The sequence below is a fragment of the Petromyzon marinus genome, unplaced genomic scaffold (assembly GCF_048934315.1).
Source record: "Petromyzon marinus isolate PM22_M1 ecotype Great Lakes invasive population unplaced genomic scaffold, UKy_Petmar_22M1.pri1.0 PM_G_Scaffold_24, whole genome shotgun sequence".
NCBI classification, from domain to species: domain Eukaryota; kingdom Metazoa; phylum Chordata; class Hyperoartia; order Petromyzontiformes; family Petromyzontidae; genus Petromyzon; species Petromyzon marinus.
Window position 1 is genome coordinate 257,220 of NW_027422806.1, and position 24,402 is coordinate 281,621.

The 24,402-nt window shown below is 47.3% G+C and overlaps 1 protein-coding gene across 2 annotated transcripts; it reads right to left on the reverse strand.

The window, feature by feature from the left end:
* Positions 1 to 71: 71 nt before the first annotated feature.
* LOC142913267 (protein LSM14 homolog B-like) lies at positions 72 to 17,871 on the reverse strand. 2 transcript variants are annotated; one of them, XM_076060797.1, is made up of 9 exons: positions 17,796 to 17,871; positions 16,802 to 16,984; positions 12,854 to 13,011; positions 11,102 to 11,309; positions 8,094 to 8,246; positions 7,227 to 7,379; positions 5,673 to 5,775; positions 4,226 to 4,475; positions 72 to 726 (listed from the first exon to the last, which is right to left on the reverse strand). In XM_076060797.1, the coding sequence occupies exons 2-8, from the start codon at positions 16,935 to 16,937 to the stop codon at positions 4,268 to 4,270; spliced, it is 1,119 nt and encodes a 372-aa protein (XP_075916912.1). In that variant the 5' UTR covers positions 16,938 to 16,984; positions 17,796 to 17,871; the 3' UTR covers positions 72 to 726; positions 4,226 to 4,267. The 2 variants fall into 2 exon arrangements, with proteins under 2 accessions (XP_075916912.1, XP_075916913.1); XM_076060798.1 differs by lacking the exon at positions 17,796 to 17,871 and having other exon boundaries at positions 16,817 to 17,030.
* Between the last annotated feature and the right edge of the window lie 6,531 nt (positions 17,872 to 24,402).

Here is a 24,402-nt window from a genome sequence, read left to right on the forward strand (position 1 = left end):
TTGGCAGGCTGGGGCTGGGCTGCCACACCACGCTGCATAACATACCAAGCACAGATTCAATTTTCAAAATCGGCCCTCAAGCTGGAACAGATGCCTCAATTTATTGAAATGCACTTTACTTTTTTCAAATACAGCAACCCCCCCCCTCCCACCATCCCTGATCCTGTTAAAGCCATGCATTGTACTACATTACGGACAAAGTTTACAGGAATATAAAGCAATGCAGTAAAAATTCAACGAAGCAATGTTGTAAAGCTAACAGTTGGCCAACTTAATTATTTGCCGGCCATTTCACCACAGCGAATGCACCGATATAAATTCAGCAACATTTAATGCTGCCTTGTGAAATACAAACACAACTCAATTAAATTGTCATGTCCATGCTCATTACAGCTTAAGACCGGTCGCACAAAATAACCAATTTTAGGAGACAATTAAAGCTTTAAAGTTAAGTCCGACTTTACAGAAATGTTTTACCACACCCATTAGACTAAAGTTTAAAACTATACTTACAATTATAAATGTGTAAAGTGTTCAACTAAACGAGGTGTGTATCTTATTTACACACCATAGACATTAAAAGAATCGCATATCAATTAACACAACCCACATACAGTCCTTGCACTACCCCTCTACGTAACGTTTCTTCAGACCCAACAAATTTTAACTTTTTAAATCAAGCAAACCCCCAATATTTGTACACTCTGGGAGGAAGTTCTCTGCAACCTGCAACAACAAAAGCAAGCATTGCCGACATCAAGAAGCAAAACCAACAGATCATCGTCGACCCCACAAAGGGCTCCATTCTCATTTGGAGAATTTGGTTTGCGTGGTCCCGATTTAGGCCAAGATTTGGTGACAAGGTGCCTCTCCAAACCATCCAATTCCCTTCGTCAATCTCTAAAATTGGGCACGAGAGCGTTGCCAACCAACTCCATTTGAAAGAAACTACTCTACATTTGTATTTTACCAGGTAAGGCCCACGGAGCTATGCAGCGCTCTTTCCGGAGAGACATGGCCACTGTTCTGCCCCACGGCAGATATGGGGCTGTGTTTACACAGGAACTTCCTGATATGATGGTGTCGAGTTTGGTCATGTGACCTGGAAGTGACGCGTTAAGGGTCTCGAAGCGACGAGGCAAGGCAGGGGTGTCAGTCATTACAAAGAGTACAAAATGGAGGCACAATTAGCATCTCAGCGAATACGGGAGCATCTGCTCATTGTGGGAATTTAAGAATCATTGTCTGCAAGTTCGTTTATCTCCATATATATAAAAGGCAAAGTTGTGAATTTGTGCCTGTTCAAAATGTTTAGCGTACTTCCCGACTTGCAACCAACTGGAAATTGGCCATGTGGGTACTTACCAGACTGTACACCACGCAAAAATGATAAAAAATACACTTTTTTTTTTTAGGGGGGAGGGGAGCTCAATAATGCATATATTTTTTGCACGGCAAGTGAGCTGTGGCGTCAAATCTGTCACGTGACCCTCGCATGTGGAAGCGTAACGCATTGTAGTGTAGTGGTTAGCGCTACGCTGCGCTACGAACCCGGCAACCCGAGTTCGATTCCCGCTCACGGCCACCAAACGAGTAACTGCTTGGGTGTCAACATCGCCACTGGGGAGATAAAGGCGGCAGGGCGTGCTGCTGGCCACCAAACCCCCTCGTGTTCTTATAATTACTGGGACTCCTGTTATGTTAGGATTGCCGTTATAATGCTGTAAATGCCTTTATAATGCTGTTAAATTGTTACGATAAATATGGAGGCCTGGTTAACAACGAAGCCTGCCACTTGCATTATTGTGAATAGTTGTTTGTAATTAGATAAGTCGAGCCAGACTTGTGCCCATGTAACTTTAATGCATTCTTGAGAGCAAGGATGAAGATGTATCTCGTCTACAGTTCAGTGTTATGTGCAGCAGCGCTGTACATTTGGGCTGCAGTATGGTGATTACACAAAGTGACCTTATTGAACATAGTAGCGTATTCTCTTGTTGTAGAGCTATTCAGTGCTAATGTAGGTACCTGGTCCATCCAGGACCTATGATTGAGATTCATGTTGTCCAAGACAATGTTATGATGCTGCAGTGTTAATTAATTATATTGATATTGCAAGTATTAACAGATGCTCTATTTTGTGCTGTGTTTTCCCATGAGTTTTATGTCGTTCTATTCGTTAAATACGTTGGAGTCGGATGGTCACCCTGGCTCTGAAGGTTTACTACTCGGACAGTGATGCAACGCAGCGTAGTGAGGCCGAGACAGCCACCACAAATGGATAGCTCAACGAAGTGGCTTATCGTGTAGACATTTATAGCAGCAAAATACTCTAAAACGCATGCTTTTAAAAACGTGGGAGGGAAAAAAAAACAGAGGACCCGGAGAAAAATCCACATGACCACGGGGAGAACTTGCAAACTCCAAATATGCAGCAGGCGTCGGGGTTGGGATGGAACCCCAGACCTCCTGCTGCATACCAGGCAAAGTGAGTTAACATCTCCTAGCCACCGTGGCATCCAAATAGAATCGTCAAGAGGACATTCTGACACTTGAAGAAAACCTGTACCAATCTTGGCCATAACCATTCTTGTACCTCTTGATCTTCCAAACACGTGTAGAGGTGTTACGGGAGGGTGACACGCGGTTGTATAACGGTGGCCACAAACACGTCCGCTACGGTCACCACCCTGGGGGGCTGTGGGGGATGCTGTGATCACTCCCAGCCCCGCCCCTCAGTGAGAGACAGTATAAAAGGTGGGACCCGGGGAGCTGAGAGGCAGTTCAACTCAAGCAAGATGAAGAGCCAGTGAAGAACGAAGATTGACTAGCCAGACCCTGGAACTCCTTTGATTCGCTGACCTTCTGAGGGCCGGGCAAAGCAAGCCAGGGTGCGACACCGGAGCCGCGACGGCCGATGTCCCTCTGAGGGCCGGACTCGTATGGCTGGTGATCGGGACCTGCGCCGAAGCTGGGCCAGGTCAGATAGCCTCCCGGGAGAGGAACAGGATAGAGGGAACCAGGGAGCTAGCGTGGGCTAAAGCTCGGGGAACGTTTCCCTCTATAAAGTACGGGTGAAGAGGCCGTTACCTCTTCAAGTATAAGACTCGCAACTGTAACAGAAGTGTCTGTAATAAATATGTGTTGCCTCAAGTAAACAGTCTCCGACATCAATAAGGCCACTACACATGTAGCCCTCCAGCAGGTCAGATCGTACAAAAGCATTAAATTTGGCATGCGATTGATCGATAAAAAAATCTAGTCATGTTTAAGATTTTATATAAATGATGATTGAGAAGTTGTTCACGATATAATACGCAAATTATATTATGTGAGCAAATGCGGTAGTGTACCCATACTCTTTGGTTCTATTCGGTAAAGTCACTCCAGCGCTGTCCTCGAGACAGCCTGATCCCTTCACCGAGAAGATGGTTTCAAATTAAGCAACCATTGGAAAGATGTTCGAAATCGAACTAAACATTAAACTAATTTTCAATGGTACAGTATATTTTTCAAGTAGTGGTACCCCAAACTTTCGCAGCTCTTAAAAATTCCCCTTTCACACCATCAATAGGTAAACTCCCCCCCCCCCCCCCCCCCGCCAAATGGCATGTTCACCCGCACGTACACCACCTCTATGCTAAGTCGGCCAATCAAATGCTAATTTTTATGCTAATTCCTTTGTCAAGGCACCTTGTTTCCTCGCACACAGCTTAAAGGTCGCGGTCTGAGCGTGGCTGTGTTTCACCCCAGCGCTGTCCTCGAGACAGCCTGATCCCTTCACCCGATGAAAGCCGCTTGTGTTGTGGCCGAAACGTCGTGATTTTTGTTGTTTTATTTTTTACCTACGTGACTTTACCGAATAGAACCAAAGAGTATGGATCCTTGCAGTCACGAAAGCTTTAAATCTAGAAGAGTACCCATGGCTACAACCACGAGAAGGCGAGTAGAGTCAAGGACGTAATGAATGGGAAGAGGAATAGAAAGGGGTAGAGGAGACAAATGGAAAAATGGGATCAGAGACAATACCTTAAAAGGGTCTCTCTATCATCCTCCACGGAGCAGGGTATTTTCACAGGGGGGGGGGGGGTTTGGGGGCAGAGGGTAAGGGATTCAGCAGGGATGGCCACACAAGTCACGTGACTTCCTCAGGGAGGCACGAGCAGATTCTCGATATTTTTGTTTTGCAGCTTAACGGGAGTGCAGGAGCGGGAGCTGCCCTTACCTGCACGTGCTCCTCCTCCTCATCCTCATCATCATCATCTGTCTAGGCCTGCACCTTGGCCAGCAGAGGAGACCGCACCCCTGCTTTGGACATGCCCGGCCGCCCGTCCCCACCCCACAGGGTCCGGCGGTTGAGCCAGGACGCGTGGCCCCAACTCTGCCAGAAGCGGCGATTGCGCGCGGCCGGGAGGTTCTCCCCGAACGTCTGCATGTTCAAGCGCTGCTCCTCCGCCAACGTCACGCGGCAGTTCCTTACAAGATGGAAGGAAGGGGGTGGCGGGGGTTGTGAGCACAGCTGGTGCATCTTGCCAGTCATCTCAGTCTATCCATGGCCACCTGGGGTCTGTCCCATGACCTCCCGTCAGCGAGCCTTCGACATTCCACGTGTACCTTCACCGAGCAGTGAATGGCGCGTGTTGGTATTGGAGGTGGAGGGAGGAGATAAAGATGCAGTGCCACAACTTCTTGCTCGTGCCACTACTACTGGCAGAAGGGCCACAGTAAGTCACTCATTTTCATTTTGGCAAATATCGCAGTTTTTACACCGGCACACGAAAAATGGCTGCCACTTGTAAAACACGTCACGGGATTCTTTGAATGTTCCCTGCCAAGCAGCAGGCGTACATCCCTACGGTTAATGCGCCCGCAGTATTATAAATCAGAGCAGCCACTAGATTTGCACCGCGAATAGTTTTGTTGTTACGCGACAACGACTCTGTCTGACGCTCCGAGCAGTGGCTCACCCCACACCATGTTGAAGAGTGGCCTGTGGATGACGATAGATCACGGTACTACAGAATTGCTCGAGTGAACGCTAAACCCTACATTAGAGGTTCCCTGCACGGTTCCACACCATCCTGCGTTTTAGAGAAATGTTCGCCTCGTGCCCAGTCAAATAATTACACGGTTCTTCCTCTTATTTTCGAGCTAGGATTTTTTCCCGAATCAAGCGCAACACCGCAATTCACGCAGCGTGCATTTTCTGCACAGAGTAATTAAAGTTAACGTCACACATTTGCAACGCCCCAAAGTTTCCAGATATTCAGGAGGCGTAGTCAACCGCATACGAGTGAGAAGGCAGCCAGCAACGGCACCAACAATTGCCCGAGATCTGTCATCCTATATTAGGATGGTTAGGCCAACTCCATTTGTGAGTTTTTATTACACGAGGGACGAAACCAAAGAAAACCCACACGTGCAAAGGTGGGAGAGTGAATGGGGGGGAACAGCAACCCCATCTCCGTACAGATGGAGATGAATCAACATGCTGTACTGCTACCTCCTGGCAAGTCGGTGCACATGGCAGAAGATTGTGAACCACCAACCCGTTGCCTCCTCCAGGCGCTGTATATAAAGGTGTGCCGCCACCACTGCCCGTCCGAGACCATCAACCCCGCGATGAGCAAGGAGACCCAATTAAAAATCACAAGTGGCAGAAATGCCATTACCTGCCGCCATCTTTGGAAATGTTGTCAAAGAAGCATCTTGTTTTGTCATAGAAGCATTTGTCAGGAAACACGGCAGAGCTCCTGCTGGGACCCCTCTGCATGTCTGCAGCACAAAGGGAGACGTCAATGTCAGAAACTAATTAAGGGATGGCCTGGACAATTAAAGACAAAGATCCCCACCCCGTTTCGCTTCAGACTATCGGGGCAAGTGCTCTTAGTGAGTGGCACCCCGAGGCCGGCACGGCACACGAAGGCATGGGTGGGCCTAGCACCATGCCCGGCCACCTTCGTCTCCCTCATGGCGATGGCTGAGGTGAGCCACTAGAGGGGGGCGACGGTACAGATTTGTTGAACCAAACTTTTCAACAGAAGACGCCGTGGCAGCAGTGGCAACAGGCCACCGTGATGGACGCTCGTGAAGATTGCTCCTCGTGAACAAAAATTGTCAAAAGTGCATCATGGTCCTAAAGGGACCAACATTTAGTACAGGGGATTCTCCAAAATTTTTTACCATTTGTTAAAATACAACCATTCACCAATGCGAGTCAGGGCTAAAACAATACGACCATAAACTTTGCATTATATTTCAGGCCCATCAAGCTATATGGCTCTTTTTCAGAAGAGACCTGGCCACAAATGATAGCTCAACGAAGTGGCTTATTACATGAAAATTTCTGGCAGGTAAACTCCAATAAGTGCACGTTGATTCTAAAATGTGGAGGGAAAAACCGGATGACTCAGAGAAAACAGGTTTTTTTGGGTTAGATCGTGATCCAACCCAAAAAAAATCTATCATGGATGAAATTGGTCGCAAAAGCCTACATGTTCAACCGACCCAGAGAAAAATCCACACTACCACGGGGAGAGAGACGCATGCAAACTCCAAATATACAATGGTCAGGGTTTTGGTGAAACCCACGAGGCAAGGTAGCCCCCCCCCCCCCCACAGCCGCCTAATAATTTGTTGGCACAAGAGAGGCGGTGTAAGACAAATCCACTGTTGCACTGCACATCCATGCTTTACATTATCCAAGCTCCACTCTTTCTGCAACCCACACCTGACCAGAGTGATGCGAGGCCCTCACCCACAAGTGCAGTGACAGCCAAGCTTACTAAAGGCTGTCACATGCGGAGAGTTTCTCAAGTTATCATTCCTCACGATTACTCTAACTCGTATGAAAAAAAGGGCCTAATATAAATGTCCACATAAGCTACTTCATTGAGCTATCATTTGTGCCCAGGTCGCTTCTGAAAAAGCGAATAGCTCAGTGATCTTTACCTGGTAAGACAAGATTAGTTGATTTTTATTTTTTCAAGCGATTTGTTCACTTGACCTATAGACTGTGCACTCCCATCGTGTTTTTGTATTGTATGTTGTTACATTCTGACCCGCCCCTACTGAACATCTGTGGACAAAAAAACCTTTGTAGCGCATCGAAATCCCCCAGTGGACAAATAAATATTCTGATTCTAAAAGGAGACATCCCACAGGAGTGGTGGTGGTGTGAAACCGGGTCCCTCAAAGTGCTCCTTTTAAAAAAAAAGGTCCACCACCTTCTCCTTGCTTGGCCTTGTTGTTCTGGAACTCCTTGTCCAGCTCCTCGCGGTCCAGCTGCGCGTTGCTGCTCTCAAAGTCAAACTCCGCCTGAAACTCATCGCCCAGGTTCAGGGCCTGTGCCTTCTGGGGGCGCCCATGGCGGCTCGAGCCTGCGGGGAGAGAAAAATAAACGGCAGCTCGGTTTGTGATCCACCAACGCCGCGGTGGTGGCGGTGGTGAGATGTTAACTACCTAGCCTGGTACGCAAGAGCTCGTGGGTTCTATCCCGACCCCCTGCTGTATACTTGGAAGTTTGCATGTTCTCCCCAAATGTGAAACATTTCCTGCAAACTTTCTCCATTGGAATAATGCATCAATGAGTACACCCTGCTGCAAAGAAAAACACTTTTGCTGGACCCTCATGGACAAATGTGAGTCTCTTACTTTCGACCCAGGTTTCCTGGGTAAATATTCACGACCATAAAAAAATAGCGCACCGGCTGCCCGGTATTCAGGTCGGCACCAGCGGCCAAGAATCTGTTATTCTCTCCGCCCTCTGCACATGTTCAAAAGGCCATTGCCAAAGTCCAGGCTAATGCACCGCGTCGCCTTTGAGGCAACGTCAGTGATAAAAGCGGCAAGGGGTTTTTGCCTTCCCACCGCGATTTACAAAGCCCCACGACGAATGCGCCCACAGAAGCTGTGCACGGCGAGCCTTCAATACGCAAACGCATTAATTAGTCTCCGTCGGTACGAGACGCCGACTGTAAATTGGGACACGTTGCTTCAAAACGAACTTACAAATTTGATGAAAAGATGAATGACGGCATGGGGGGGTGGCGGGTGGGGAGGGCGAACACCACCCACACCACCCGTAGCCGTACCTGCAATCTGCTTCACGGGGGCCCTCCGCCACCGCCGCCGCCGCCGGGGCGCCGTCTGCACCCCCCGCTCCACTGTGCCGCTCTTCCTCGCCGGCTGCTGCGGCGTGGCGTTGACGCGCGCAGCGGCCGCGCCGGCCGTGGGCGCTGCCGCACCTGTGGGCGATGGGCACAGCCGGCGCGCACCCACCGGTCGTCTCGGTTCATCAGCCCGTCGGGGGGGGGCCACGTGGGACCCTCCCGGTGCCTCCCGGCAACGACCGGCGACACTTCATCTGGCACGGGCGCCGTGGTGACGTCACCGTCACTTAGTGGCGAAAGGCGGCTGTTGGTATTATGGGGCGGGGGGGGGCGTTCTACAACAGCTGTGTGGGCAAGACACAAGTGCCATAGCCCTCCATCACCCATCGTGGTGTCAGTGTCATCATCATTACCACCACAACCCCTCCCCCCCTATCGTTCCTCACGACTGCAGGTCACACGTTTGTGTTGTCACCAGGCAGAGGGGCTCACCGCACACAAATCCTAGTGTAGCCGAGCGTGCCATTATTACGTCGCTTCGAGCGAGGCCGTCAAAACCGCACAGATCACTCGGCGGCCAAGCGCAGCGTTTGCCGACCACCCCGTTTGCGTCTCTGACATTTTCGAAACGGAAACTCCGCTTTCATTTGCTCTTGATGAAACCAATTGCCATAGCCACGTAGGTAAAAAATAAAATAACAAAAATCATGTTTCGGCCACAACACAAGCGGCCTTCATCAGGTGAAGGGACGAGACTGTCTGGAGGACACTCCAGCGCTGTCCTCCAGACAGTCTCGTCCCTTCACCTGATGAAGGCCGCTTGTGTTGTGGCCGAAACGTCGTGATTTTTGTTATTTTATTTTTTATCTACGTGGTGACTTTACCTAATAGAACCAAAGAGTATGGATCCTAGCAGTCACGAAAGCTTTAAATCTAGAATTGCCATAGCACCACCATTCATATATTTTGTCAAAAATGCTTATTTCGCACGGGTTTAAAATATAAAAATATTAGCACACATTTGTCGTTAGGGGCGTTTGCGCGCAACGTTTATGGGTCGGGCGGCATTACATGGGGGGGGGAGGGGGGGTTAACATTAATAAACGAGACGGTGGAACGAGGGTCACCGGGGCTATTGTCCACAAGCCACGGCAGACTTCACGACTCGTCCTCCCGCCTGCAGAGGGAGGCCTCGGCTACACCAACACGGGCGGCACGAGGATCCACGACGTTTCCGTTAAAACCGGTGGCTGTTGTAACCTTTGCCGCAGCCTTGCAACCCCTTTGGTTCTCAATCGTTCACAAACAACGTGCAACGTCAACAGACATAGGGGTTTGATGAAACAAAGCGGTTGCACTTGGCCCGCGCGCAATCTGTATTTCGATGATATACCTTTGAAAGAAATCCCCAGAAAGGGGATCTTGCAACCCCCAAGGGGTGCGTGCACCCCTGGGTTAAGAACCACTGGGCGAGACGATCGTGGGGTAACACAGTAATATCAATTTACAACTTACACCCCTTTCACGTCGTCGCTTTATTATGAACACCGCTAACCCAATTTACGTCAGTGACAGCATCGATCCTTTCTCGTATCCCCATCGCCTCTTGCTTCACCTACCCTGTAAACTACCCTGTGGTGTCGCGCGCATGACGACATGTACTGTGCTTTCGATGACAAAATATATTATTGATGTACGGTATGTTTCAATTTACGTCGCACATTTCAGGAACGCATCACCAATGTAAATTGGGGTACTGCTCTACAATGCCCAATGTTCTGCTACACCATCTGCCACCCAACAAATCAAATTTGTCACCTGGAGCACCACACCAATTTACGTGGTTTCGGCAAACCAGAATGTTGAAAAAAACCCAAAAAAACAATCAGATTTCCGTACGACGTCTCATTGGACATTACAAAATCGGGCATCAGGTGTTTGGTAAGAGATGCAGGTGGCGATCCGATCAGAAATCCCCTCATCTCTCAATACCCAGCCAGTGAACAGGGTGGCCACAACCTCAGCACCACGACAGCACCTCATTGAGATCAATATAGCAAGTTGCCTCTGGCAACCTCGTTTCTCACAAAACCACAGATTTTAAAAAAGAAAGTCTTCGTTCATCATCGCCATGGAGAAATGCATCGTGCAGGACCTTGAAGCCGCAATTAAATTTTGTTGGTGCAAATCTTAATTGGGTTAAGTTGTGGAAGAGGGGTAATTTTAAAACGTTTTTATTTTTTATCAGGCAAGACACCGAGCTATATTTGCACTTTTTCAGAAGCCACTTTGCCACAAATGATCGTTGAATAAAGCAGCTTTCTTGATAAACGCCATTATTGCAAACAACAAAACCCATTTAGCACCACATTTGTATTATCTCGTGGTAGAAGAGTGGCTCTCGCACAACTACGAACCCAACGACGCAAAAAATAACTCGATTCTCAGCCACATCACGAGCAAATTATATCCAAATCGGTGGTTGGCTCCCCACCCACCCATTCACCACAACCGCACAAGTGAAGCGTGGCAGGTCAAATAACCACCCCACCACGCATGACAAGACAGCGTGGCCTTCGCAGAGCAGTCCATTGACAGAGGGCACCAAATAATAATGCTTTAAATGACGGGTTATTCTGAAAAGGCGACAATTTAAAATACAATCACTGGGTATCACCGTCAAGCGCAAAGTAAAAACAAAAATGCTCGTCCGCATGCACTATGCATTATCATCATCATCGAGCTGTTATACACAGAGCCTTTTATTTTCCTGCATGCGCTTACGGAAATAATTCTATGAAGATAGCTGCACTCAACTGTGTTCAATTAAGATCGCATTGAAATCACGCAGTTGCCTCTAAACGAGCAAAAGGCGAAAACGACCCGAGGCAAGGCCACTGGGCAACGGAAACCACGTGGCATTAAGAGGGCAAAGGTGCAGCCCTGCAGTGCCGATGTTTACCGCACACCGCACCCCCCCCCTCCCGTACCCGCAGCTCCTCCGTACGCAGGCTGCACGGAGGGACGGTGCCCGACCGCTGTGGCCCAGGCGTCGTGCCGCGCGTGGCCCGGGTGGCCGCCCGTGGCACCGCGGGGGGGTCCGGTCGGCGTGCCCGGCGCGGAGTGGCAGCTCGCCGCCGCTCCGATACCGCACGTGTGGCAGCGAGCGGCGGCCCCCCCCGGGGTGCCCGGCGAGGACTGGACGGGGGGTGAGGGTGGGTTAGGCAGCGATTAGAACAAATCACGACGGACGACGTACGCATGTCAAACTTCTTATGCACCTTCTTGGTTCTTTCGGTAAAGTCACCACCACGTAGAAGGGAAACAATAAAATAATAAAAATATAAAACTTTAAAATTCTCACGACGTTTCGACTGCAAGACAAGCAATCATCATCAGGTGTAAAAACCACCGCAAGACATTTTTTTTTAAAAAGTGGCGGGTTTTTTTTTTACGTTAGCACCACGGAGAGCGATTTGGCAGTTATTCAGATGTTCGGAAAAGAGGAGGGGGGAGACGAAAATGATGGATGCGGTCTGAAAGCCACCGTAAGCGTGAACAATCAATTAAGACCCGGAATGGTTTATCAAATCCTTCCAATGATTGCTAAGCCAGAATTCCTTCCTCTCGGTTGAAATTGTCTCTGTGTTTGTATATGTGGATAGCCTCATGAACGAATCTCTCATGGTAGCCAGATGGCTTACAGAGAACCTCTGTAAGCCATCAGGCTACCATGAGAGATTCTCCCGTTTCGGTCTTAGGAGGAGGGATAATTGCGATGTCATCACCCGAGAGCCAATCAGGTGCCAAGGGTTGCGCAATTCAGCCACTGGCACGCTGGCACCCGGGCTCGGATCTTGGTAGCCTCTTCCATCTCCTCCTCCTCAACCTGTAAAAACCCTCCACAGCTACCACTGTTAGCTAACTATTGTAACTCTCAAATGCAACTTTCATCAAGCCCCCCGAGTGTGAAGTGCAGTCTCCAACCTCGTATTCTCCACCATCTCTGGCTTCCTCGATTCCAGTGCCGTGAAGGGAAAATTTGCCCGAAATGCGGCCGATCAGCGTTGACTTTTTTTCCACATTTTGTCAACATGTTGCCAAAGATGTCCCTTAAAGGCTTAACGGACGTTCGGGGCAAGTGCAGTGCGAGCAACTACGAGGCCGGCAAAGCACACGGAGGAGGTGGGGAAGCCAGACCCACGCCCGACCGCCTTCTCCCCAGTGGCGATGTTTATACATCGCACCAGGTGCTCATTGGATAGACCTCAGGAAAAGCCCGGGACCGTTTCAGATAATCGTCACCTGGCGTTGGCCGTAAGTGGGAATCAAACCCCGGTGGGTCGTAGGCGGGTTTGTGGTGGAGCGCATCAACCACTGTGCCACCGCTCCCCTAAACCATGGCACTGCTGCAGTGGCAAGATGTTAACTACCTCGCCTGGAGTACAATAGGTCGTGGGGTTTGATCCAGACCCCCGACGCCTGCATATTTTTGGAGTTTTCAACGTCCTCCCCCGTGGTCACGTGGATTTCTCTGGGTCATCCAGTTTCTACCTCCACGTTTTAGAACCGACGAGCATTTGGAGTATTTGGCTGCTCGAAATGTCCACGCGATAAGCCGCTTCGTTGAGCAAATCATTTGTGGCCGGGTCGCTTCTGAAAAGAGAGTTAAGTAGCTCGGTGGGCCTCACATGGTACAATAAATAAATAGTTTAATGGTAAAGAGCGGCTGCACCTCTCACCTGCACCATGGCCACGTCGTGGTGCAGAGCGGACAGCATGTACTCGCACGGGGTCAAGTCCTTGATCTCGCTGATGCGAAAGACGATGTGTTCGAAGACCTCCTCGCGAGGGGCAATGGGACGGTCGGCGGGGCGCCCCTCCGTCCCGCGCAAGCACACTGCGCGCACACAAAGACGCCCGCCGCCGGTACAGACCTCCACGTACCCGTTTGGTCAAGCGTTGTTACGGTCGAGAGCACCTATGCAGGTCGGAGCAGGTGCGTGGTTGTGGGTTTTGGGCGCCACTGTGGTGAGAAGTTAACTACCTCGCCTGGTATATATCGAAGGTCATGCGTTTCATCCCAACCCTGACAACACCTGCTGTATATTTGGAGTCAGCGAGGTTTTCTCTTCCCATGGGTCGAGCGGATCCCCCCCCCCCCTCCAGGTCCTTCGATAAGCCACTTCGTTGCGTTACCTACCATTTGTGGGCAGGTCGCTTCTGAAAGAGCGATATAGTAAGTGGGCCTTACCCGCAACTTAAACAATTCTTTAAAATAGTTTCTAGCTGGTTCAGCTACCTTCATCCTCCCCAGTGCTGATTTAATCATCTTTTTTACTTACACACCACACCAGGTAACTTCACTTGAAGGCAGTCTACCTACGCGAAAACCAGAATGTGTTGGGATACAAGGCCACCACCGACGACGTTGTCTGTAGCCAGGAATCAAATCTAGCTCGCGGGGTTCCGAGCTGCACACATTTCTCAACTCTGCAAGCCATGCAAGCCGAAAATTGAGATTCATTTATTTCCTGTAACAAGCTATATTAAATATTCTTGTTTCTTTCAGTAAAGTCACGTAAAAGGGAAATAATAAAAATAAAACATAATAAAATAAAAATGAAATTTATTTTATTTTTGTTTAAATAAAATTAAAATGAAATTTATTTTATATGTATTTTATTTTATTATGTCTTAGCTGTATTAAAACCAATAGCCCATCATCCATAAGCCATATGCCTGCAGGTATTGAATGTTTATGGGTATCAACATCACAAATCCCTATCATCACTGTCGCAAAGAAGAAGTTCTCCATTGTGCCAATTTAATCCCGACAGGTGCCGTTGGCCCAAATCTGTGAATCCGTTTAGAGTATTTGGCGGCTAAACGTTCCCACGCGCTAAGCCACTTCGTTGCGTTACCTACCATTTGTGGGCAGGTCGCTTCTGAAAGAGCGATATAGTAAGTGGGCCTTACCCGCAACCTAAACAATTCTTTAAAATAGTTTCTAGCTGGTTCAGCTACCTTCATCCTCCCCAGTGCTGATTTAATCATCTTTTTCACTTACACACCGCACCAGGTAACTTCACTTGAAGGCAGTCTACCTACGCGAAGCCCAGAATGTGTTGGGATACAAAGCCACCACCGACGACGTTGTCTGTAGCCAGGAATCAAATCTAGCTCGCGGGGTTTCGAGCTGCACACATTTCTCAACTCTGCAAGCCAAAAATTGAGATTCATTTATTTCCTGCAACAAGCTGTATTAAATATTCTGGTTTCTTTCGGTAAAGTCACATAGAAGGGAAATAATAAAATAATAAAAATAAAACATAAACTCAAAATGAAATTTATTTTATTTTTATTTAAATAAAATATAAATGAAATTTATTTTATATGTATTTTATTTTATTACGTCTTAGCTGTATTAAAACCAATAGCCTGTCATCCATTAGCCATATGCCTGCAGGTATTGAATGTTTATGGGTATCAACATCACAAATCGCTATCATCACCGTCGCAAAGAAGAAGTTCTCCATTGTGCCAATTTAATCCCGACAGGTGCCGTTTGCCCAAATCTGTGAATGAAGGCAAAAATGAATCTGAAACATTTCCAAATTAACTGTTTTGGGGCCGTCCAGAAATGACGTCACGCACCTGGGGGGGGGGGGGGGGGTCAGACATTTGTGACGATGTGTGACGACTGGGGGGGGGGGGGGAGTTTGATAAATGTGACGTCACATCAAAATGCGCAACTTTAAATATAGACAACACGTTCCACTTAATTAGACTTTTTAATGTTTTCTCCTACAAGATCAGAGTGCAGCGGCACATTAAATACGCACTACAATGACAACAATAGTTTAAAGCGATTTGAAGCGTGTTTTATTTTGGCGGGGGGGGGGGGTGAGGGGTGAGGGGGCAGAGCTTTGTGACGTCATATTTGAGGGCGGGGGGGGGTCAAAAAAATCGTTCAGAATCACGTGACGTCATTTATGGACGGCCCCTTATGTGGCACCGCCGGGCTCTTTGGCCGGGTCACGCGCCGTCTATGACCAGCCGCGTCTCATTGCCCTGTGACTACCGACCCGGCTTCAACACTTGATTTTTGCACACAGCGTTTTAATAATTTTTTTTTGTGTGGAATATTTGCTGGTTTATTCCAGAATGTTTCTGTTACGCGTCGTCGCTTTAAGATGTTCTGTGTTCAAATGTTGTTTGTTGCGGTTGCACCCGACTTAAGAGCCGCATGGCTCACAGGGGTATACCTAATAAATGAAACTTGAAACTTGAACACGCGCACGCACCGAAACCACGAACTTTTTCAGGTCAACGGGGTTAATCGCGCGTTCGTGTTGGCATAGCTGTCAACCCCTTATCAGTGCCCCTAGATTGTTACAGATCGATTCAAACCCTTATTGGTCACCCCCTGCCCTTATAAACATCAACGTTTAGCCAACGAGGTCCCGTTGCCAAGGGAGAAACGCAAACAGATGGACGAAACAATGTGTGCCCGTATTGAAACGGCTGTGCACCCAATAACCTTCGTTGAAAAATACTTGAAACCACTGCGACCCAGAACCAGCAAGAACAACCTCAGAACATTCGTGATTAAGCGGGTGACGAGTTGAAGAACTTTGCCCCAGTACAGCTAGAGGCACCGGCCATAAATGACGTCGCGCGATTTTGGACGATTTTTGCCACCCCCCCCCAAAAAAAAAATATAAAACATGCTTCAAATCTCTTTAAACTATTATCATTGTAGCGCGTATTTAATGTGGCGCTGCACTCTGATGTTGTAGGTGAAAACATTTATTAAAAAGTCTATTTAATTAAGTAGAACGTTTTGATTTAAAGCTTTCGTGACTGCAGGGATCCATCTTATTGGTTCTTTCGGTAAAGTCACGTAGAATGGAAATAAAATAAAACATAATAAAATAACATTTTATTAAAAAATCAAATAAAGTAAATAATAAAACATAATAAAATTTTATTGAAAATGAAATGTTATTGCTTTATTTTTATTATTTTATTTCCATTCTACGTGACTTTACCGAAATAACCAAGAAGATAAGTAGGACGTGTTGTCTATATTTAAAGTTGCGAATTTTGATGTGACGTCACATTTCTCAACTCCCCACCGCCCCTCGTCACACATCGTCACAAATGTCTGACCCCCACGTGACGCATCAATGGCTGTCATTTTAAACATTTCTGGGCAATTCCCACTGAGATTAAGGACTCTCTTACAAATCCAGGTTAATTGAAAACGCAAAAGTACATACAGCAATCCAATACAATCATGATTTCATTTATTTCTTTTCATTTATTTTATTGATTTTTTTCACCTATGTGACTTTACCGAAAAAAACCAAAGACTATCTTATTTGTCGTTTGAGCATCTTAACACCTCCTGTTTGATTACCCTGAAAAGGGTCAAACCCCTCTTTAATACCCCCCCCACACATTGACCCCACGACACCCACACCAATCTGTCCAGAAGGCGACGTCGCCGACACGTTCACCTCCTCCTGGCAAACTTTCCCCAGTCCCAAGGCCTCCTCCTCCTCCTCCTGCTGCTGCTGCTGCCCGAGCGAGTCGCCTGTTAGGACGACTCAAGCAGCTTCATTAAACCCCTAACCCGCAGCTTCGCGGTGTCCACAGTCATCCCGTGAACCACCCACCCCCACCCCCCAGTGCGTAACCTTTCGCCAAGACGACGGTGGAGTCGTCCGTGTTGATGTCACAGAGGATGCCCTCGTAGCGGATGCCCGCCATGGAGAGCAAGCTCATCCTGACGCCCATGCAGGCCGCCCAAGTGGCCATGGTCGCCGGCTCTGGCTACGGGCGACGAGAGGGGCTGGTGGGGCCGCCTTGGTGGGGCCGGGCAGGAGGAGGGGGGAACTTGGCCCGGATCGTGAGACGACGACGATGATGATGATGGTATTGGTGGTGGTGTTGATGATGGTGATGATGGTGGTGTTGTTGATGGTGGTGTTGATGGTGGTGGTGTTGTTGATGGTGTTGATGATGTTGGTGGTGTTGTTGATGGTGTTGATGATGTTGGTGGTGTTGATGATGATGGTCTTGTTGATGGTGGTGGTGTTGATGGTGGTGGTGGTGTTGATGGTGGTGGTGTTGATGGTGGTGTTGATGATGGTGGTGTTGATGATGATGGTGGTGTTTATGATGATGGTGTTGTTGTTGATGGTGATGTTGATGGTGTTGATGATGATGGTGGTGTTGTTGATGATGGTGATGATGGTGTTAATGATGGTGGTGTTTATGATGATGGTGTTGTTGTTGATGGTGATGTTGATGATGGTGGTGTTGATGATGTTGATGATGATGGTGTTGATGATGATGGTGTTGATGATGATGGTGATGTTGATGATGATGGTGGTGTTGATGATGTTGATGATGATGGTGTTGATGATGATGGTGTTGATGATGGTGATGTTGATGATGATGATGGTGTTGATGATGATGGTGGTGGTGTTGTTGATGATGGTGTTAATGATGGTGGTGTTTATGATGATGATGGTGTTGTTGTTGATGATGGTGGTGTTGATGATGTTGATGATGATGGTGTTGATGAGGATGGTGTTGATGATGATGGTGATGTTGATGATGATGGTGGTGTTGTTGATGATGATGATGGTGTTGATGATGGCAACAACTCACGGCGTATCCCCCACGTGTTCACGGACACGCCACTGGCACTGCAATGCACTCTGGGTAGCGCCAAGTGGGCGGGATTGTGGGGGGAGGGGGATTTGTTTCTCTTCCGCTCAACGTCGTGGGTTTTTTGCTTTGTGTTTCATTTTAGTCATTTTTTATTTAATTTTTATTTTCTATCTACGTGACTTTACCGAAAGAACCAGGAATGTGAACTGCATGAAATATAAAGCGGGTCACGTGCATGCCTCTCGACCAATAGAAATACGCGGCGTTTTTTTAAACCGAGGGGCATTTCCCCACCCCGCCCACCCTGCCCCCCGTCCACCCCGCCCCTTACACCCCCACCCCGCCCCCTTACACCCCGCCCCCTTGCACCGCCCCGCCCTCTTCCACCCCGCCCCGCCTCCTTCCACCACGCCCCCTTCAAACCCCGCCCCTCCTCCACCCACGTCTCTCCGTGACGGTTTGAAGGCCCAGTTCAGTTTTCAGTTTATTTTAGCCCTGTGAGCGATTCGGCTCTTGAATCGGGTGCAACCACAACAAACAAAAAAAACAAAAACACGAACAAGAAAAACATCTTAAAGTGACTATGTGACTGTGCAAACAGAAAATCCATGAAAAAAACAGCAAAATATTCCTGAAAAAAGTAGCCGTACACCAACGCTGTGTGCAAAAAATCCCAGTGGGATGCAAGTCAAACAACAACCACAAAAACTTAGATTAAGGCCATCAGTTTAACTCCGTACTACAACAAAACAAACATGTCCAAACCTAAAAACGTTTTCCAAATCACCAAAAAATAAAGCCATAATTGCAGCGTAACAGTGATCACAGGGACTGTGACCGATTTTTTACAATTAACTACATAAATAACATGTAACACCAAATCCTAGAGCCAGAGTTGGCTGCATGAGTTACTCCACAACAACAGATGCATCGGTCTGAGTATCAAATTACTCAATGTACCTTTAAGATCAGCACGCTAAATCAAAATACAGATAATACTTTGCAGCGTCATCCGGAGCGAAACATTTTATTTTATGTTACGCCAATGAATAGCAGTGGCAGCTAGGGGTGTACAACTCCTCGAGAGCAGTTTTGAGAGAAGATCTCATTGGTAGCGATTCAAGTTGCAGTTTATTGGCAATAGCATTCCAGACTCTGGGGGCATCAATAGCAAAGGCCCTTCCTACGGCAATAGGGAATGTGAAGCTGGTAAATGAGCGAAGACCTGAGGTCAAATTTGTTATTTGAAATAGAGTGGAGATCCAGCAAGTAGTCTGTGGATTTTTTTGTAAGTACATCGTGAATAAATAAGATCTGGTGCACAAGCCGTCGAACATTAAGAGACGTTAAGTTTGACCCAATGTAGAGATCACAGTGGTGAGTCCTATATGTGAAGTTCAATGTAAATTTTAAAGCCGAGTGATAGATGGAATCAAGCTTCTTCAGTACAGTACTTGGGGCTGATTTATACACGATGTCACAGTAGTCAAGTAGAGGCAGTATGGTAGCTTTTATCAATTCCAAACGGAACATTGGGGAGAAGCAGTGCTTGTGTCGATACAGAAAACCAATTTTTATTTTTGTCTTTTTACCAATATAATCAATGTGATCTTCAAAATTCAGTTTTGAATCCAGGATGACCCCAAGATACTTATAGATCTTGACTTGCTCTATTTTATAATTATTTAAGGAATGTAATTGGGGAAACATGACTTCCTGCTTTAGTCCTGGTGAGAAGCATAGCACCTTGGTTTTGTAGGTATTCAGGACTAGTTTAAGAGCAACTAGCTGATGTTGTAGTTTGATGAAATCACCCTGTAGCTTAGCAATCACGTCATCCGGAGAGCGGCCAGCAGTAATCACTATTGTGTCATCTGCAAAAAGATTTACCCTGGAATGATCCAGGTCAGTGCCCAAGTCATTGACATAAAGATAGAAGAAAAGGGGGCCGAGGATGGAACCCTGTGGAACCCCTTTTGTTATCTTAACACTGTTTGACCTCCAACCATCTGTGAATACAGTTTGGGTGCGAGAAAAGAGGTAATTTTGTAACCATTTTACTGTGTTTTCGGAAAAACCGAGGCAACTTAATTTACTAAGCAGGGTGTTGTGGTCTACTGTATCAAAAGCTTTGGACAGGTCTAGAAAAAGACAGGTACAGTACTGCTTATTATCAAGGCTACTGTAAATGTGATTCAGAGAGTCTAATGCAGCAGATGTGGTGCTGTATTTTTTTCCGAACCCAGATTGTTTTAGATGTAGTAGATTGTTGGTGGACAGGAAACTGCTAATTTGGTAGGTCAATAATTTTTCAAAAATTTTCATCAACGGGGACAAAATTGAGATAGGTCAGTAGTTATTTGGATCATCTTTAGGGCCCCCTTTGTGAAGTGGACGGACATAGGAATGTTTCCATTCTAGAGGAACTGATGCTTCTTTGATGGACAGGTTGAAAATATGGGCTATAGGTTTGTATATTAGGTGACCAACAGTTAGTAGAGCAAAGACGGGAATACTATCTGCTCCGGAAGAGGAAGACCCTTTGAGGTAAGACAGTTGTTTCAGAACATTACTTTCGTGGATTGTCTGGAAACTAAATTCGTTTAATGTTTGGACAGGGGTGTAGGAATTTGCATGAGCAGAGGTGACTCCCAATACATTATAAAAAAAGATTACCAGCTTCAGAAAAATGAAGGTTAAAATTGTCAACTATTTTTTTGGGATCTGAAAAATATTCCCCATTTCGGTTAAGCTCAACGGGCAGATTGTCTGTTTTGGATGCCTTTTCGATATATTTGTTTTCAAGAAAATCCTGGCATTTCCATGTGATTCCAGGAGAGTGGAGGAAAAGTAGGCATTTTTTGCATGCCGTATTTTTTTGACGCATCTATTCCTTAAAATCCTGTATTCTAGCCAGTCATTGACCAAATTACTTTTCTCAGCACATGCCCAAGCCTTGTCCCTAGTTTTCATTAGCTTTGTAATCAAATGATCAAACCATGGTGGGCGGTTGCATTTAGTTTTAAATCTAACCAACGGAGCATGTTTGTTAAGAATTTGGAGAAACGTGTACCTGAAAGTCTCCCAAGCCGTAATCAGCTTGGGGATATCAGAGACCTTGTCAATATCCGAGTGAAGCACATCATTAGCAAATGCCTGAGTGCTGAAGTGTCTCATAGAGTGCTTCTCAACCAATTTAGGGGGGCTTTGGGTCTGGCTGATGATCTCACTCCAAAAATGAAGGAGTGATCACTAAGGTTATTACCCAGAACACCAGTCAGTGTGAAATTGTGAGGGGCATATGTCAATAGGACGTCAAGCAGAGTTGACTGTCCCGAATATTTTAGGTTGGGTCTTGCGGGGACATTTATTAATTGAAACAGATTAAATTCATCTGCAAAATGTGTGGCCACGGCCGGCGGGTTTAGCCAATTCCAATTTAGATCACCCACTAAAACTATTTCACCTTTAGGGAGGCGCCCAAAAAGCTCTCTCAGTGCAGACGCAGCTTCAACATCCTTCCCACTAGGCGGTCGATAGCAGCACACTACCAATATCTGTTGATTATTTGGGAGCGTTATTTTGAGAGCGAGACCTTCAAAGCAACATTTTTTAAACAAGGAGTGAGCTAGTGAACAAGCTCCTCAGCCGCCACCATTTCAGTCTCCGACCGCCAGCGCTTCCTCTGCGTCTTCGCCATCAACAACTCCAAGTCCTTCGAGGACATCCACCAGTACAGGTGGGTCGGTGTGTGTGTGTCGGACTTAACGCATCCACAAGTACAGGTGGATGTGTGTCGGACTTAGTGCATCCACAAGTACAGGTGGGTCGGTGTGTGAGTGTGTCGGACTTAGTGAATCCACCAGTACAGGTGTGTGTGTGTCGGACTTAGTGCATCCACAAGTACAGGTGTGTGTGTCGGACTTAGTGCATCCACAAGTACAGGTGTGTGTGTGTCGGACTAAGTGCATCCACAAGTACAGGTGTGTGTGTGTCGGACTTAGTGCATCCACAAGTACAGGTGTGTGTGTGTGTGTGTCAGACTTAGTGCATCCACAAGTACAGGTGTGTGTGTGTATCGGACTTAGTGCACCCACCAGTACAGGTGGGTCGGTGTGTGTGTCGGACTTAACGCATCCACAAGTACAGGTGTGTGTGTGTCGGACTTAGTGCATCCACCAGTACAGTGGGTCGGTGTGTGTGTGTGTCGGACTTAGTGCATCCACCAGTACAGATGGGTCGGTGTGTGTGTCGGACTTAGTGCATCCACAAGTACAGGTGTGTGTTTGTGTGTCGGCTTAGTGCATCCACAAATACACGTGGGTGTGTGTGTGTCGGCGGTGGGTGGCTTACTGCAGCTACCATATCATGCGTCTTGTGCTGGAAGAAATAAAGCCTCCAGTTAAATTTTTGACTTGTTACACTGGTCTACAGCCAAAATGCTTTCGAGAAATAAACATGTAGTCCAACTTTACTAATTCTGTGTCACTGAGCTGTCCACTTGACACTGATGTTCCGGTGTGTCTGTTCCACCTGAAGAAGGAGACTTGTGTTGCCTCCGAAACGTCGTGATTTAATTTTCTTTTGTTTTATTTTATTTTACCTCCGTGACTCCACCGTACAAATTGATTCTCATTGTTTCGTGAGGAGTCGACTCCTTTTTAATCGCATAAGAATCGACTCCCATTGACTTGCACAGGGAATCGGATTGTAGATTGTCTTAGAAATCGATTGCTTATTGAATTGCATGAGGAATCGACTTAGCGTCTGAATCAATTCCTTGTCGACTTGTGTTTGGAACCGGTTCGTCGTGTGGAGTTGGATCCGGGTCCGGGGGGTTCAGCATCGCCTGGTGAGATTACACTCAACACTCACCACTACTCACCACTAGTACACTCACCACTACTCATCACTAGTACACTCACCACTACTCACCACTAGTACACTCACCACTAGTACACTCACCACTAGTACACTCACCACTCACCACTAGTACACTCACCACTAGTACACTCACCACTACTCACCACTCACCACTAGTACACTCACCACTAGTACACTCACCACTACTCACCACTAGTACACTCACCACTAGTACACTCACCACTACTCACCACTAATACACTCACCACTAGTACACTCACCACTACGCACCACTAGTACACTCACCACTACTCACCACTAGTACACTCACCACTACTCACCACTAGTACACTCACCACTAGTACACTCACCACTTACCACTACTCACCACTTACCACTAGTACACTCACCACTAGTACACTCACCACTTACCACTACTCACCACTCACCACTAGTACACTCACCACTACTCACCACTCACCACTAGTACACTCACCACTAGTACACCCACCACTCACCACTAGTACACTCACCACTAGTACACTCACCACTAGTACACTCACCACTACTCACTAGTACACTCACCACTACTCACCACTAGTACACTCACCACTCACCACTACTCACCACTCACCACTAGTACACTCACCACTAGTACACTCACCACTACTCACCACTCACCACTAGTACACTCACCACTAGTACACCCACCACTCACCACTAGTACACTCACCACTAGTACACTCACCACTAGTACACTCACCACTACTCACCACTACTCACCACTAGTACACTCACCACTAGTACACTCACCACTCACCACTAGTACACTCACCACTACTCACCACTAGCACACTCACCACTAGTACACTCACCACTCACCACTAGTACACTCACCACTAGTACACTCACCACTACTCAACACTCACCACTAGTACACTCACCACTACTCACCACTACTCACCACTAGTACACTCACCACTAGTACACTCACCACTACTCACCACTCACCACTACTCACCACTCACCACTAGTACACTCACCACTAATACACTCACCACTAGTACACTCACCACTAGTACACTCACCACTCACCACTAGTACACTCACCACTAGCACACTCACCACTCACCACTAGTACACTCACCACTACTCACCACTAGTACACTCACCACTACTCACCACCACTCACCACTAGTACACTCACCACTCCCCCACTAGTACACTCACCACTACTCACCACTAGTACACTCACCACTAGTACACTCACCACTACTCACCACTCACCACTACTCACCACTCACCACTAGTACACTCACCACTAGTACACTCACCACTACTCACCACTACTCACCACTAGTACACTCACCACTAGTACACTCACCACTCACCACTAGTACACTCACCACTACTCACCACTAGCACACTCACCACTAGTACACTCACCACTCACCACTAGTACACTCACCACTAGTACACTCACCACTACTCAACACTCACCACTAGTACACTCACCACTACTCACCACTACTCACCACTAGTACACTCACCACTAGTACACTCACCACTACTCACCACTCACCACTACTCACCACTCACCACTAGTACACTCACCACTAGTACACTCACCACTCACCACTAGTACACTCACCACTAGCACACTCACCACTCACCACTAGTACACTCACCACTACTCACCACTAGTACACTCACCACTACTCACCACCACTCACCACTAGTA